Source organism: Urocampus carinirostris, chromosome 6, assembly GCF_059441175.1.
Source record: "Urocampus carinirostris isolate Australia breed hairy pipefish chromosome 6, RoL_Ucar_1.0, whole genome shotgun sequence".
NCBI lineage: Eukaryota > Metazoa > Chordata > Actinopteri > Syngnathiformes > Syngnathidae > Urocampus > Urocampus carinirostris.
Genome location: NC_142354.1, coordinates 16,097,184 through 16,114,250, shown reverse-complemented (window position 1 = coordinate 16,114,250; position 17,067 = coordinate 16,097,184). Strand labels below are relative to the sequence as shown.

Sequence of the window (17,067 nt, the reverse complement as noted above, 5' to 3'; positions counted from 1 at the left end):
CTTGGAGTCATCATTTTTTCTCCTTTTTTTTTTTGCTATCAGGGTGAGCAAGATTTTTATTTATATATCGATATTGTGTGTATTTTCTAGCTTGAAAATCGTTAGGATTGAGACAAATTATTCTTTACTGCAATCCGTAAATACATTTGCCTAATATGTTATTACTTAGGGTTCTGATATGAATTGCTAATCCCAAGAAAATGGATTCAAAGAACCAGGCTGATTGAAATGGAACACACAATTTATTAACGCATAGAATTAATGATGGGACAGAAAAGGGAAGGGGAAGCGCCAGAGATTATGGGAGTTTACGACCGCTGAAAAGTTACTAGCACAAAAAGAAAGTTTCCGCTATATTGCTAGTCGATTTGGGGAGATTCCCGTGTACAGAAAAAAAACGCTTATTCCCAAAAACCAGCAAATATGGAGTTAAAATATATAGCCGTCACCTTACTTGTGGAGAGATTTGGTTTTGTGCTCCGAATGGTCGCAACGTATGGCCCACGTGCTTGATACGGCCGACACGCAACGAGTCAGCCAGGTAGGAGAAAAAGAGGACGAGCTATCGACAGCTACTCTTTTTATCTGGACTAAAGACGCTCGACCAGATCATGCTTTTTTTGGGCTTGGTCTCAGATGTATGATTCCACCAGGATCGGATGACGGTGTTTGAAGTTCCCAATCTTGTTAGAAAGCCAAAGAAGTTAGAAATTTGCGCAATGATCTGTACTTGAGAAAGTCCCTCTAGTCGACATAATTACGTACGGTGAGAACATTATTTTATCAATGCATTGCCATGGATGTTTTAATTACATTCAAAACTTCATGTTTTAGATTTCATTTTGCTACATGGTGAATTGGTATGTCTGGGAACTATCCAAAAGGGGACACCGTTGTTCCATTCATTCCAAAGTGAGTTATTTAAAATAAAGATGAATAAAGTTAAATTTGACTTACTTTTGGAAGATGAGCTTCAAGAGCGATCCAACCATTTTCTCAACCGCATCAAGCTTCCTTATTCCACTTTCATTTCAAAAGAAACGGCTCGCCTCTTCTTTACACTTTACACCACCCTTATTAAGCGGATGCACAAGATATTAAACGATAAAAATATCAAAGTTCTTAGCGCGTTGGAGATACAGTGTAGAATGTTTGCACTCGAACTCGGAAGTAGAAGCCGGATTTCTTCTTCGAGGTGGATAGTGGGTGACCTCTCACAACGCCACAAGCCGGTAGCGCCGGAAAGAGGCACAACAGTACTCAGAAAAGGTGCACACAATACAAAATCTATCTTACAATGTCCGTATATTTTTCGACATCCTGAAAAAAAATGTTCGTATCTACCGTTTGACTTAAGTTGAATGGCCATAAGTAGGGGACCATCTATACTCATGAAAAGACCTGTATATGGTCGCGAGCCATAGGTTCTTCAACCCTGATTCTAGTTGCATGGACTTCTTTCATAATGAAGTATTACCTATCTTTATACCTTAATACCAATTGAGTAGGACAGAGACTTCACTTTCAAGTTAAGGTAAGCCAATAAAACCCTTTTTTTTCATGCATGTTTCTCTTTATCTCTTTTGTTTTTCACACGCTGTACTTGTATTTCTCTCTCTCTCTCTTCCTCCACTTTTCCCTCAATATATCTCATTCACTCTCGCTCTCCTTCCCTTTTTCTCTCACTCTCTATCTCTCTTTAACTCTCTCTTTATCTTTCTTTGTTCCTCTTTGTTTCTTTCTCTGTGTCTTTTTACCTTCTTTTGCTCTCTCTTCCTTTTTTTTTTTCTCGTTCTCTCTCGCTTTTCTCTCTATCTGCCAATCTCTATTTCTCTTGTTCTCTTTTATCTCCTGTTTTCTCTTTTTGCTTTCTTGTTTTACCGATTAAATGATGACATACGCTTTATGTTCATTTATTTATAAATCCGGCTGCACGAACATCACAGCATGTCACTGATACGGTTTATATTTGTATGCATATCAGTGATGTGCAATGTTCTCAGTTCATATTTGTGCATTTTCTCAAGTATATATTTAATACTTGAATATTTTCGATATGCATACACATTGAGTGCAATTGAAATGTGTTTTCAAATTCCAGTTTTAGCACTTCGGGTTTTTACAGAAACCGAGTTTACCATGTGCCTTGTATCAAACTTTCGTCCCAGCCTTAATCGTTGAGGACAAACTGCATCGTGCCTTTTGTAACATGAGTATTTTTTACCCAACCCTGGCAAATTTGAAGTGTGTTTAGTTTTCGTTAATCTAAACGACAAAAAAGAGAAACCTGTACAAATTTGTGTGTACTGTATGTATGAAAGTCACAGCCCGCAGGCTAAATGTGGACCGGCACTTCATCCTTTGTCAGGGGTGTCAAACTGGCAGCCCGTGGCCCGGATAAGGCCCGCTAAGGGATTGAATCAAGCCCTCGAGACAATGCTGAGAGAAGCACAAGAGAAAAATGAGCTGCAGGATGAAATATGTCCACTTGATGTTGCCAAAGTTAGGGGCCTCTCAGAAACGCTGTACTTGTATTTCTTTCTCTCTCTCTCTCTTCCTCCATTTTTCCCTCAATATCTCTCTCTTTCACTCTCCTTCCCTTTTTCACTCACTCTATCTCTCTCTTTAACTCTTTGTTTCTCTGTGTCTTTTTACCTTCTTTCGCTCTCTCTTCCTTTCTCTTTTCTTTTTCTCCCATTCTTTCTCTCTCCTCTTTTATCTACTTTTTCTCTTTTCTTTCTCTTTTTTCTTTGGATTTCTTTCTTTGTCTTACTTTCTTTCTTTCCCCCTCTCTCACTGTTTCTCTTTTTATCTCTTTTCTTTCTCAACTTGTCTCTCTTTCTCCCTTTGTCTCTTTTTGTCCCACCCGCTCTCTTCCTTTTTTCCTTTTCTCTTATTCTCTCGCTTTTCTCTTCTCTCTTTCTCCGGTTCTCTCTTTCTCTTCTCTTTTCTCTCCTCTCTCAATGTTTCTCTTTTTATCTCTTGTTTCTCACATTCTCGCTCTCTCCCTCTTTCTCCCCTTCTCTCTTTTTGTCCCACCCGCTCCCTTTTTCCCTCCCTCTCTTTCTAGTGTTTCTTTCCCTCTCTTTTGCTCTAATCTACTAGTCCGGCCCCCAAGAAAATGTTTGTTCTATCGTGTGGCCCCCAAATTAAAATGAGTTTGACACCTCTGTTCTAGGTGGTCCACATAGAATATATGACGAGTAAATTAGTAATTTAACCTTAGTAAAAGTAATTAGTACATTTAATTTAATTAGTAATTTTTTTTTAAACTCAGCGAGAAAGAAGCCCAACCTGAACGTAATGATTGACATTTTAGGCCCACCCTAACCTGGCATTTGGGCTGGGCTCGGAGTCAGTCCTAACTTGATTTGAAGGGCCGAGCCCGGAGCAAGCCTAAATTTTCATATTTAATTTTCAAGGGTTATATTGGCCAACTCTGGCTTTTCTGTGTCCGACAGTGTCACAGACGAGCATGCATGTTGCGCTGCGCAGATTTTCCACAAAGAAAAATAAACATAGAACAAATGACTGGTAGATCTTTTTTTATTTAAATCAGCAAGAGAGAATCCCTGCCCGAACCCGAGCGTAATGATTGACGTTTTAGGCCCCGGTTTTCAGGCTTAAGATCTTACCTCTACTTTGGAACCTCTTTAGTCAATATTTTAACGCCAAAACGATTCAAATCTGTATAATAAGTTCTTTGTTCTTCTAAGAGTGTCAACAAGGGGGTTCCCTTTATTGTACTTACAACTCAATTACAACATTTGTGCGCCATGATGTCATCTATCCCTCACTGTGCAAGTGTGCGCGAGTGTTGTGTCTTGGGTGGGCTGACACTTCCTGCACGATGCCCGTCCCAAGTGGGCTGCAGCCTTCCCGCGCTTTGAACTTCCTGCCTTGGTCCACCTCCCTGCGAGATCAAGACAACCCTGTCCAGGAAAACGTACTTTTCTAATCAGTACAAACTGAGGGAGGGGTCTCTAATAGCGCCGATCCAGGAGAATTTTTGTTTCCAGACCACAGTTATGAGGGGGAGGGCCCCGGAGAGGAGGAGAAGAGAGTTGGTGGGTGGGTGTCTATGAAGGAAATGGGTGTAGGGTAGTCCTCCTTCACCACTACACATTCCGACCTTTCTTGTAGAGAGGACAAAACGAGGACGACATCACCTCCCGAGACAAAACGACCAAAACTCCAAACCATCTGGTAAGAATTCCAAACTCTCCTTTTCTACTCACCTTGGAAACTGCTCGGTCCCACGATGTTCTCGCACGACTGGAAACTCCCGTATGAACTCGATGCACTGTAAGCAAATCTTTCTATGGTAATGGAGTCAAAAATTTACAAAGTTACTGAGGAAAACTCTGGTTAGACTGACCATTCATTCTACAGTGGGATGATAAAGTATCGAAACCTTTTGGAAATTTTGCATAAAACCACCATTAAATGTCATCTGATCCTTGTCAAAATCATTCAGATAAGAAAAACAGTGTCTGCTCTAACGAACGCCACCCAAACATTTGGAGGTTTTATAGTTTAATGATAGCGTGCAAACAATGACAGAATAAGTAACAACCCTCTGCACTAAGGAGACTTCTGAAAGCAATTTCTTGCAAACAATTAAAATTAGGGTTCAACGTAACCAGTGTAGTCAAGTCATGTTTATTTGTGAAGCCCTTAATCACAAGGAGTCTCAAAGGGCTGCACAGACTATTACAGACTCCAGACTACGATGACACCATCCCTTGATCTGAAACCTCCACGTGGGCAAGGTAAAACTCAAAAACCTCAACAGGAGGGAATTTAGAAACCTTGAAGGGGCCAGACAGGAGGTAATCCCCTTTCCAGGATAACCAGGCTGCAACGGATGTTGCAATAACAAATCATTCACAGATATTGTCAACGTAAAATATAGTTCCTTCATAAGCTATAGAATATAAGTGTGTTTCAAGCCTAGATTTAAACATTTCCACTGAGGGTGCAGATCGAATCTCAGGGGGAAGAGCATTCCACAGCACCGGGGCCCGAATGTAGAACGCTCTCGAACCTGCGGATCTCTTCTTGGCTCTTGGGATCAATAGTTGACCAGCATTTTCAGAGCAAAGGCTCCGGACCGGAATATAGGGGGAAATTAAATCTGAAAGATATGAGTCCATGCATGATTTTTGTATACTACCAACAGAACCTTAAAATCACATCTTAAGCTAACAGGGAGCCAATGCAGGTTAGCTAAAATCGGGGTGATGTGATCAAACTTTCTTGTCTTAGTTAAAAGCCTCACTGCAGCATTTTGTACCAGCTGAAGTCTCTTGATTTTGGACTTCGGGAGACCGGAGAGTAGTGCATTACAGTAATCGAGACGGGAGGTAACAAACGCATGAATTATAATCCACGCATCAGACTGAGACGGCATAGGGCGAATTTTAGCAATATTGCGAAGATGGAAGAAAGCTGTTCGAGTAATATTCTTAACGTGTGTTTGAAAGGACAGATCGGGGTCAAATATGACACCTAAATTTTTGACTGAGTCACTCTGGGTGATGTTACATTTGTCAATGTTCAGAGCAGTTTTTGAGAATAAGACACAGAATTTAGATAAACCCCAACATTTAACATTTTCGGCTTTTAGGGTTGAGGTGAAAGATGTTAAGTGAAATCCATCTTTTTATCTCACTAAGACAGGCCTCCAGATTTCCACAATTTAGTGGTGCAGATTTCCCCATTGGAAGATACAGTTGAGTGTCATCTGAATAGCAATGGAAACTAATTTTATACTTGCAAATGATATCACCTAACTGAAACATAAATTCTGAAAAGAAAGGGAACAAGTACTGAGCCCAGCCTAACACCACCTGAATAACATAAACACACCATAATACACAGACCCCCACAGACTGCCGCTATGCAGCAAGTGACACTAGCTGAGCCAAAGTGGAGGGGGCGAGAGCAGCGCTAGGCATCAAAGTGAAAGGAAGAGGCGAGCCGTTTCTTTTGAAATGAAAGTGGAATATGAAAGATTGATGCGGTTGAGAAAATAGTTGGATCGCTTTTCATCGCCCACTTTCTACCACAGAGGAGGAAGTTGCCTAACTCTTGAAGCTCATCTTCCAAAAGTAAGTTAAACTTAACTTGATTTATCTTTATAGAGCGTATTAATTTAATGTATCTATTTATTTAGTACAAAGCAATACAGGTTTATCATACAAGCCTTAAACATACTTATATAAACCTTAAAGATACCAAATCCAGCACTTACAAATTTAAATTACGAACAATCGTCCGGAACTCGTTCGTAAGTAGGGCAGCGTCTGTATGTCAAAAAAATAACTGAGTGTCCAGGTCTTTTCTATCAAAAACACGTTTTTTTTTTAAAAATAGTGCAAACCAAATGCTCTCTCCAGCTGCTAAAGGGCAGTGCTGAATTTGTATTGGATGGTGAGTTGGTTTAGGTGTAAAACTGCATTCACTCAACTGTTGAAATAAACCAGTTTACACTTGTAATGCCAAACATGATCATCTTTTACCCCATTGTTTGTGAATTAATGATAATGTGCCAATCGTTAGACATTAAATAGTGGTAGAATTTATCACACACTCTATTTTTATGAGTGAAAAACAATCAGGCTTCAGTATATTGAAAAAAAATTGTTTAAAACCGGAAGAGGGAAACTTCACCGAAACGGAAATCCAACGCGATCATTGGAGCGTTTGACCCGCGCATTTAGGCCCGATCTGCTTTCATCTCGGGCAGTTGGAATCGAACTCGTTGGTCTCTGGCTTCCTGTCTGTCCACGCCAGACCGCTGCCTAACGTGCATGACTCCCCATTTTTCCGTAAAATAAAAGGCTTGTCCGGTTCTAGTTCCTGACAATATAACATATAGAGTAGGTTACCAATGTAAGTAAAGGCTGAATGATAAAGTATATTATTGAATATGATGGTTCAGTTACTTATTCCTCACCTTTTTGTGTATGTCATTGTTTGCATGCTTTTGTCATTAAAATATGAAAGCCTATAGATATTAGCGTGTTTTTAGTTAAAGCAGACTCTTTTTTTTAATATGTGTGACTTTAACATCCGATGGCGATTTTATACAGAAATGTACCAAACTCCAAAAGGTCAAAATGGTTCTTCATAGTACTGTTATATAAACAATAAAGTTAATAAAAAATAATAATGTTGGAGTTGTTAGTTATCTTTGCAATCTGTTATCATGAAAAAGTGCATGTTGCATACTACAATTTTCCCTTGAATTCCGTCCTCTCAACAAACTCATTTGCATCGGTTTGCTGTTTTATTTTAAATAGAAATTTTAATCTAAATAAACTTTGCACCTTTTTTGTACTAATATGCAGAAATCACAAAATCTACCGTATCTTCTGGACTATAAGGCTTAGCTAATGTCAAGGGTAAAACTTGAGATTGTATTAAAAATTAAGAAACACACCCTGAGTCGGAGATTGAGTTGGGTAGCCCTTTCATCAGAGGCGCGTCCCACCTGAGCCGTCCCTTAGATCTGCTTCCAAGATAGACTCAGAGAGGAATCACACACATCCGAAAACTACTTTCCCATTTATTCAAAACACATGCGTGCAACAGCACATCTGATTGGCTTAAACAAGATCACATGATTACATGAATCGATATAATGCTGATCGTTAGGTGTCGCAAAATCATAATAAATGAGAAAGGAAAGTGAAATTATCCGGCCAGCTGCCCAACTGACCTCGAAAGATAAATATTAGCCGTCCTGTTGAGAGATGAGCTAATTTATTATGGTAAGCTTAAACAATGATGCATTGTATTTCTGAGGAAGCATGGATAGAGAGGAGAGGCACAATTTAGGTCGGTGAGACAGCCAGGCGCCATCTCTGAAGTACTTCTTTTGATTAAAAACCATTAGGCGCCGTCTCCATGTCCAAAGGGGAAAATTAACTACCTAAGCTGATACAATTGTAACAAAAGACACCTGGATATAAACTTTGGCTTTGTTAATGTAGTTTTTAGGATGAAATCATACAAATGCACATTCAAACTATGATCAAAGTCTATTTTTCTCACAGCTAAAACCCCTAAAATTGCCAGGACTGTGAAAGTGCACCTTATAGTGTGGTGCGCCTTATAGTGCACGGTACTTCATCCAATCATTGAATGTGATATAAAAGTTTTTTTTCTTAAATCCCAATTTATAGACTTTGGTTATCTTTCATCCGTCACAGTTTCTGTTTGCAATAAGACGTTTTTCTCTGCGTTTTGCGTGCGTGCATGTTTGTATTTCCATGTTAGAGCGTCTTCTGGCACGCTTGCAACCCAATTTCAAACGATGTGGTTTTTGATGTCATGCAGACAAAATTGCAAGATGAGAAGTGGGAGAAACCCGAATACGTGGTCCCACTAACAGATAAAAGATGTTCGGGGAGGCAGTCACAAGATCCACGCTCATTTTAGAGATATTTCATGGGGAAGTTGAGCTCTGATTCATAACCGGTCCCTCTTGCAACACTTCCTCAAGGCACCGCCTAATAATCACATTTTTCATATTATCATTATTATTATTACCACCATTATTATTCTTAGACATAGAACACGTCCGGCTTCGTTAGAGAATGACAAGGTTTATTAAACACAGCAAAAATGCTAGTCTACTAGTGATACCAAGAGCCAAGAAGAAATACGCAGGTTCAAGAGCGTTCCCCATTCGGGCTTCGATGGTGTTGAATGCTCTGTCCTCTGAGATTTGCTCTGCAACCTCAGTGGAACTGTTTGAATCTAGGCTTAAAACACACTTCTATGGCTTATGAATGACCAATGTTTCATGTTGGCCTGGATGGGGGATGTGGTCCATTCTCAAGGATTTTTTATTTTCCTCATGCTGAGGTTTTGAGTTTTTCCTTGCCCTCATGTAGGTTTTAGATCAGGGGATGGTGTAGTAATAGTCTGTAGTCGGTAATAGTCTGTTGTCTGTGCAGCCATTGGAGATTTGTGATTAAGGGCTATACTGTGCAGAAGAACACGACTTGACAGAACTTCTAATCACACTTCCTGTCTCTCAATTCTCGCGCAGTATCGCGACACTAAGCGCCCCGCTTTTTTTTTATAAAAATGTTTATTAATTGTGGAAAATTAACGAATGAATGAAGTAATAAAACTTTATTTCTAACATGTTAAAAACTAAAGAGAACAACAAGTCAAAAAAAATTATAAAACCAAAAACAACGTTAACATGTCCAAGAAGAATAGGAAGAAGCATATGCTTACGTCATTCAGACGCACCTCACGTTCTGCGCCTACATTCTTATTATTACTTTTATCGTTATTATTATTATTATTATTATTATTATTATTATTATTATTATTATCATTATTTTACAGCAATCATGGTCCTGCTGCTCATATCCTTGACTGTGCTGCATCTCGTCACTCTGTCCATGCTCCTCGTAGCTACCCTGGAGAAGGTGAGTTGCACCCTATTTATCCAGAAGACGGCGCTCTAATACCAACAATACATGGAAAATGTTGTAACTCCGTTGCTGTTTTATCTACAGTAATCCCCAGGGTTCTCCAACCTTTTTGAAGTTGAAAGATATTTATTGTTACTTATTAGGGCAAAGGGCTACCAGTTTGATATGAATGATTATGTTTGGAGCAACAATTCATGTGTGTATCTTTCTCTTACCTTGATTTTCTCTAAAATCTGGAAAATGTTTATCACAAATACTTTAATTATTCACTTTGTAATAATTTAAGCCTTGATAAAATGCATTTTAAATATTATTTTGTATTTTGTATTTTTGGTGACACACATGCTTCATTTTATTGTGTCTCTACTACAATGTAATTAACTTCCTCTAGAGGTCTAGGCCTTAAAATCATAAAATATTTGTGTTTAATAATTTTATAAACTAGACAAAACTAGTATCCACCCTGTTAGAATGTGCTGAATTGCCCCCTCAAAGGACTACAATTCCATAAAAGCTATTTACAGTGACATGTTTGATCTTGGTTCAAGAGGTAAGCTTTAACCTTTACTCTCCTTTTCTTTAAAAGGGTTATACTTCAAGTATGAGTTACTCTTAAAGTTCTACCCTGTCATGGCAAATTATGGAAAATATTTACTGAGTACACATATTTGATTTAGTTATTAAAGTTTTGTTAATCTGTTGAAATTTAGCTAAAAGTTGATCAACTAAAGAGCTACAGCTAGATTAGCTAAAAAAGCTGGGTAATCATCATCTGTCCCCACACTGACTCGCCCCGAGGCTGTGTGCTGAGCCCTCTTCTCTACTCCCACCACACCTACGACTGCGGACCCACCCACCCTGAGAACATCATTGTGAAGTTTGCAGAAGACACAAAGATGGTGGGGCAGATCACAGAGGGAGACGAGGCGGCCTACAGAGATGAGCTCCTTAGACTTAGTGAGTGGTGCGACCTAAACCTGGCGCTGAACATTGACAAGATTAAGGAACCCATCCTGGACATTGGTTGGAATTAGGCCGTCCCTGCCCCCCTGTAAATCAACGGCGAAAGTGTAGAACAAGTGGAGTCCTTCGAGTTCCATAGGGTCCACATCTCTGCCGACCTCTCCTGGACAGCCAACACCTCAGCACTGATAAAAAAAAGAGGCACAGCAGAGGCTGCACTTCCTGAGAGCGCTCAGGAAGGAGAAACTCGACATCAACCTGCTGCACTCAAGCTGTACAAAAGAGGACACGAAGAGACTGCAGAGGGTGACCAACACAGCACAGAGGGTCATCAGCCGCCACCTATCACGCCGGTCCACCATCCATAACTCTCGGTGCCTGGGAAGGGCAAAAACATAGCCAGAGACTACACACATCCTGGCTTCCATTTGTTCAACCTGCTGCCCTCTGGTAGGCGCTACAGGGCCATAACAGCCAAAAACAAATAGATTCAGAGACCGATTCTTCCCAAGAGCTGTGACCATTCCCAACTCCAGTTTGCACTAAAAAACTGAACCCGGAATCAATCATCCTTTTGTCACTGCCATTTGACAGCATATTTGCACCTTTATATATAGCCGACATTAGCTTAATACTGGTTTTATTGCACACATTTTCTTAACTAATTTTTTTGGATTTTTTTATTGTACTTATTTTTTTTATTACTATTTATACGTGCACTTGTGGCGGGGCTCAAATTTGGTAATACTCGTAAAATTGTCATGATTACCGTTATGCTTCACCTGAGCCCGCTCCTTTGGCGCCAATTGCCTCGGCTTTGGATTGGCTCCCTGTTACTATTTAAACCCTCATGTATCTTTCACCTGTTGTCAGTCCGTCTGCGAACCTCAGTTTACTTTAGGCAAGCTTTTCGACCATGACTCACTCCTATTTTGGCTCCCGTCTATTTCCCAGTTTCGACCCGTTTTTTGATCTTGACCAGGTCTACTCTCCTCTCCTGGCTTTCGACTCGTTGCTGATCTCGACCACGTATTTTGCTCTACTGTCCCGGCTACTGACCTGTTTTTTCCTCTCCCGACACCGCCATCGCTCGCCACGGAAGTGCCACTTCCGCGTTCAGAGTGACCTGCTCCCCGCGACCAGCGATCAACAGATCGTGTGTGCAGGCCTTTCCCTTCTTCCCAATAAAACTGAAAAAAACGTACGCAAGTGGGTCCTGTCTCTGTTCTGGTCCTGACAATAATGACATTAAAGGCATTCCAAAAAACAAAAACAAAATCCACCCTGTTAGGTTCCACCCTGTTAGGTCTCTGTCACATAGATGGAAACAGATATGAAAAGGTCCAGGGTTTTATCTCATTATCACACTAGTAACAGTACCAGAGAAGAATGTAAATAGCGTTGTGCATTTCCCATATTACAACGACAATGCATTTGTCACTCACGTTGTTTAGAATAAAATAGAATGATGAAATATTATCATTGTTATTTTAACATGTGAAACACGTACATTTTTTTTTTTATTATTGCCAGGTTATTGCAAACCCTGTTGAGGTATAGGCAGTGTTGGGTGCGTTATTGAAAAAAATCAATAGTTGCTAGTTACTTTATTTAAAAAGTAATTTCAGTTACCCTCAGATTACTGACACCAAAAGTACCACGTTACCCTGAAAGTAAGAAGTTACATATCACAATGTATACTCACATCGATTCTGACCCCCTTAAACTGCTATAAAATAGTCACAAAATAAACGAAACAGAGGAAAACATGTTCACCAAGCTGTGGAAGCAGTGAACCCTTCATGTTTCTTGGCTTGTGCAATCTTGAGAGCTGGCAAACGAACATTTAGCCGAGACACTCCATATCTATTTGTTCTCTGGGCTCCCAAACACTCACAGATCTCCTTCCCCATTTCGAGGTACTGTCCAAGACATTTTGTCATTTCTCTCTTAGGTGTATTGCAAAACGAATTTTACAAATATTAGGACCAATATTCCTTACACTTTCACAGTAGATTCAGTGCCCCATTGATTTTGTTATTCTTGTATAAGACACACCTCCTCCTCATGTGCTGCCTACCATTCGCTACTAAAGACACACAACCAAATATACATATACAAACTGACTCCCTGATTTAAGTATTTTGCTGTAAATGCGAGTGTAAATGGTAGGGAGAATATCAGAATATAAATAAGGAGAAATTCAGCATACTCCTACTTTGTGCATACACGCCTGCCGCACCCTATTTTGATGATCTACTGGGCTAAAGATTTGATGTTACATCTTGAACGAAGGAGGATCACAAAGTGGATTATTAAATTCATGAATCTGCTTTTAATAAATTGTAGAGTAATACACCAGGTTGCAACGGCAGTTGAGTTACAAACTGTTATTGATAACGTGTTACAATACTCGTTATCAGGAATGGTAAATGCAGTTGTTAGGTTCAAAACGATGTCCAGATGAAATAAGACACTTTTGAGTTACGATCAAACTCATTTTTTAGAGAAAAGCAAGCACATTGAAACAAGGCAAAATTGCGTTTTTGGATTGCGATGAAATAATCCCCGGACTGAAGCGTAAACTTCCTTTTTATACTGTTTCTGTACTGTATATTGTTGACCGCTAGATGGCGTGAGAGCATAATAAATGATACATCACAGCAGTTTATTGTTTGCACATCGATAGGAGTCTTGGGAAAATTACCAGTGACCTCAAAGTTGTGGAGACAGAGTTCAACTGGCTATGAGAAAGTTATGTTCCATTCTTGGGTTACACGGTTTTGCCGATAGGAGTTCCGTGCACCTGTTTGAAAACAGATAGGGAGCTTCCAGCTCTGAAGAAGCAAAGTTCCTTTGGCTTGGGAAACCTATGCTCCCGACCCTGGAGGCACTTGCTCCAGAAAACAACTGAAAAACACAACTGCACGATTATCGAATAATATAAATGTATAAAAGTATTGTAATATAGTATAAAGGCACACCATAATTTCCCTTACACGGTCCAGGAACGCGTTAGACCCGAAACTAAAGGTAAGATGATTGAAGTTCTTGTCTTTTGGTTAATGTAAACTGTTTTTAAATGTCCTCTATTAATAGAGTTTACTTACAGTGTGTGTGTTCGTGTGTACAGTCCTGGTGGGTGTGGGACAATTCAGAAATCAGTGACCTGTGGTACAACTGTTTCCATGACAATTCCACCGACACGTGGCTGTGCGCCGCAACCACCGAGAGCGGTAACATCATCGCTTGCCTCACTGCATGACCCTATTAAGTCCTCGAGGCTTCGGGTCTCAAAATTGTCCATTTTTCATTCATTGCAGACTGGCTGCAGTCGGTGCAGGCCCTAATGGTCTTGTCTGTAGTCTTCTCGTCCATCTCCCTGCTAGTGTTTGCAGCTCAGCTCTTCACTTTATCCAAAGGTGGACTTTTCTACTTGACGGGATTCTGTCAGGCCTTTGCAGGTAGGCTTATTTTAGCTACGGAGGGATGGATGGATGCAAGGGCGTAGGGTTGTTTGGTCTTGCCATTGGTGGGGACATCACACATTTTTAAAGGCACACCAGGATCAGAATCACCTTTATTATGATTGTATTTCCCCAACGAGATTACGGTTGCACTCCAGTTGGCAAAAACTATATACAATATAAAGACTTCACCTCTAATATGAAGTATTTATGTTGAAAAAAGAGCTATACACAACTGGGAAATTGCACTTAGAACTCCAACAGTAAATGTGACAACTGAAAAATCATTGCACAAAGTAATGGAAATGAAGTCAAGTGTATAAGAGTAGTCAAGTCGAGTCGTGTTTATTTGTATAGCCCTTAAAGTACTATAGTAATACAACACAAATACTAGAGTAATACTACAAATATTTTACAGTATAACTACAAAAAAATACTACAGTAAGACCATGACAATACTAAAAAAATACTGAAGTAAAACTACCAAAAAATATTACAGAAAGTGAACAGCAAGTCCTCTTTGGTTTTCAACCATGTTGATAGATTAATAAAACAATAGAAATTATGTTCAATGCCAATCAAAATAAAGTGTCGACTTTTTCTAGGAATTCACTGGAACCCAAGGGGGCGCCAGCCTGCAAAAGTTTGGGAACCAGTGGTGTAGTGTGTCCTATCTTCTTGACACTGAGGGTTGAGAGTAATGCAATTTCAATTCTCTGTTTTTGCTGCAGAAGTGACAATAAAGCTGACTTTGACTTGACTTATGTCCTTCAGGCCAAATGTGACCCACCATTTTATGAGGTCTCTGAGACAATGCTAAGCAAATCACAAGAGAAAAATAAGTGTCAAACAACGACCTGCAGTTCTAAATGAATCCACTGGATACCCACTGCAATCATTTATTTAGAAAAAGACCAAAACATTTTGGGAAAAAATGAAAAATATGAACAAAATAGTGTTCCAAAAAACAGAGGGAAAATATTTTGAAAAAGACAGAAATAAATTATCAATAAAAAACATGTCAAAAACATAACCTACCCAGAAAAATCATTTAAAATCGTATTCATTCTAATTTCAATAATGTGTCATGCCAGAATGGAAACAGGACCCACTTGCGTAACATTTCTCACAGTTTTATTGGGAAGAAGGAAAAAGATTGCACACACGAGCCGGTAATCGCTGGTCGCGGGGAGCAGGTCGCTCTAAATGCGAAAGTGGGACTTCCGTGGCGAGCAATGGCGGTGTCGGGAACAGAAAAAACGGGTCAGTAGCCGGGATAGAAGAGCAAAAATGTGATCGGGATCGGAAACAAGTCAAAGCCAGGAGAGGAGAGTAGACGTGGTCGAGAACAAAAACCAATTGTTATTCGGGACGGGAGAACAGACGTGGTCGAGATCAAAACAGGTCGTAAGTCGGGACGGGAGAGCAGACGTGGTCTGGATCAAAACAGATCGTAACAGGAGACAAACAGGAGCAAAAAAACGGCGAAAAAGGGCTTGCCGTGTAAAAACAGAGATTCGCAGACAGACCGACCAAAAGGGACTGACAGGACCGGGTTTAAATACTGACAGGGAGCCAATCCGTCAACAAGCTGCAGCTGGCGCCACACGGGCGGGGCCAGTTGGGCGCCATGGCAACCGTGACATAATGGTGAACTGATCATAATTGCTGACCATTTTTTCAAGATCTAATGAATGTTTTTCTTGCCCACAGTATTCTCTGAACAATTTCTGTTGTTCATTTTCATTGCTATGTAATGGAAGTAGTCTGTTCTGTACGTCAGCTCAACGAACTTTGCAATTTTTCCTTGAAATCTCACAGGCTTCACCGACTTTGCAGCGTGCCTCATCTTCACCTTTCACCGGAAAGAGATCCTCAATGACTCCAGAGATTTCCAAAAAGGTCACTTTGGTTATTGCTTCATCCTGGCATGGTTGTGCGTCCCTCTTCTGCTGATAAGTGGCATTCTTTATGGACACCTGCGGAAAAAGGAATGATTACCCATTCCTTTCACGTTTGAGGGGAAGAAAAGGACTCCAATGGCTTATTTTTTTACTCTTTAAAATGTCGGACTGAAGAAATATCAACAAAAGTATAAGCATGCATACACGAAGGAATTTGCTTTAATTTTACATCAGGGGTCGCCAACCTTTTTTAAGCTGGGAGCTACTTTTCAGTTAGCGATTAGCGCAAAGGGCTACCAGTTTGATACGCACATCTAAAATGACATTTTATTACTATGTTATTACCAGTTATTAGAGGTTAAAACAGGCTCAGTCAACCACTAAACATCTTGCCAGTTAAAAATCATATTACCTAGAACATTTCAATAACCCATCACTGGTGAGTTTGTTTAAGAACCTGTCCAGTGGACAGTGTCCACAGTGTCCTCAGGTGTTCTTACCTGGCACTACGTTGGAAACCCCTGTTGTACATTGACTGAGGTGAATAGCCTACTGCAGAGTAAAAACCAAGAAATTTCAAATGTTGTGGTAACTATACGAAGGAGTTCTATGGATTGAACTGGAAAGTAATAAAACTGTAATTGTGAGAAGGGAAATACTGTATGTATTTCTTCAAAAAAAGCTAAGTTTGTTATTTCTTAAAGGGACATTGAAAGAAAAATGGTGATAGGTCGAGAAATTTTTCAGCACAACGTCTAGTGGTCAAATATACTCACTGTCCCTTTAAAGATGCAAAATTCTTAATATTATCACTACTTAGTTTTCATTTTGATTTCAATTTAAATGTACTCGTCTACAATCATCAGAAGTACTCTAACTCATTGTTTTGATATCTATGGCTCTGAAAATATTACCCCACCTAAAAAGATAGTTAATTGGAGTTAAAACGGAATAAATACAAACAAGAAAATAAAACACGATGAAAAAAGTTCTCTTCTAACTTCATCTTTGTAAATTGCTATTTTTCAAAAATAAAAACATTTCATAGTTCATCAGCCTGGTGATCTTCCAAATTATTTTATTTTGTGTAACTTTTCTGAATCAATTTCAGCCAATCGGCAGTTTGTTTTTATTATAAGCACACTTATGTTTCCGAAAAAAAACACCTTTGACGTGTGAGCAACAAGAACGTATTAAACTAAATATTACCGTATTTCTCAGACTACAAGCTGCACCTGATATTATGCCGCACTCAGTACATTTATTAAAGGA

The 17,067-nt window shown here is 39.7% G+C and overlaps 1 protein-coding gene across 1 annotated transcript; it reads left to right on the top strand.

The window, feature by feature from the left end:
* Positions 1–3,980: 3,980 nt before the first annotated feature.
* Positions 3,981–16,845, top strand: emp3a (epithelial membrane protein 3a (MAM blood group)). Its single transcript, XM_088337131.1, has 5 exons — positions 3,981–4,206; positions 9,373–9,455; positions 13,558–13,660; positions 13,748–13,888; positions 15,713–16,845. The coding sequence occupies exons 2-5, from the start codon at positions 9,378–9,380 to the stop codon at positions 15,886–15,888; spliced, it is 498 nt and encodes a 165-aa protein (XP_088193257.1). The 5' UTR covers positions 3,981–4,206; positions 9,373–9,377; the 3' UTR covers positions 15,889–16,845.
* Positions 16,846–17,067: the final 222 nt, after the last annotated feature.

Coding starts and splice junctions, on each gene's coding strand:
- emp3a (XM_088337131.1), top strand. CDS start 9,378: ATGGTCCTGCTGCTCATATCCTTGACTGTGCTGCATCTCGTCACTCTG. Junction 13,661..13,747: donor CGCCGCAACCACCGAGAGCG/GTAACATCATCG, acceptor CATTCATTGCAG/ACTGGCTGCAGTCGGTGCAG. Junction 13,889..15,712: donor ATTCTGTCAGGCCTTTGCAG/GTAGGCTTATTT, acceptor GAAATCTCACAG/GCTTCACCGACTTTGCAGCG.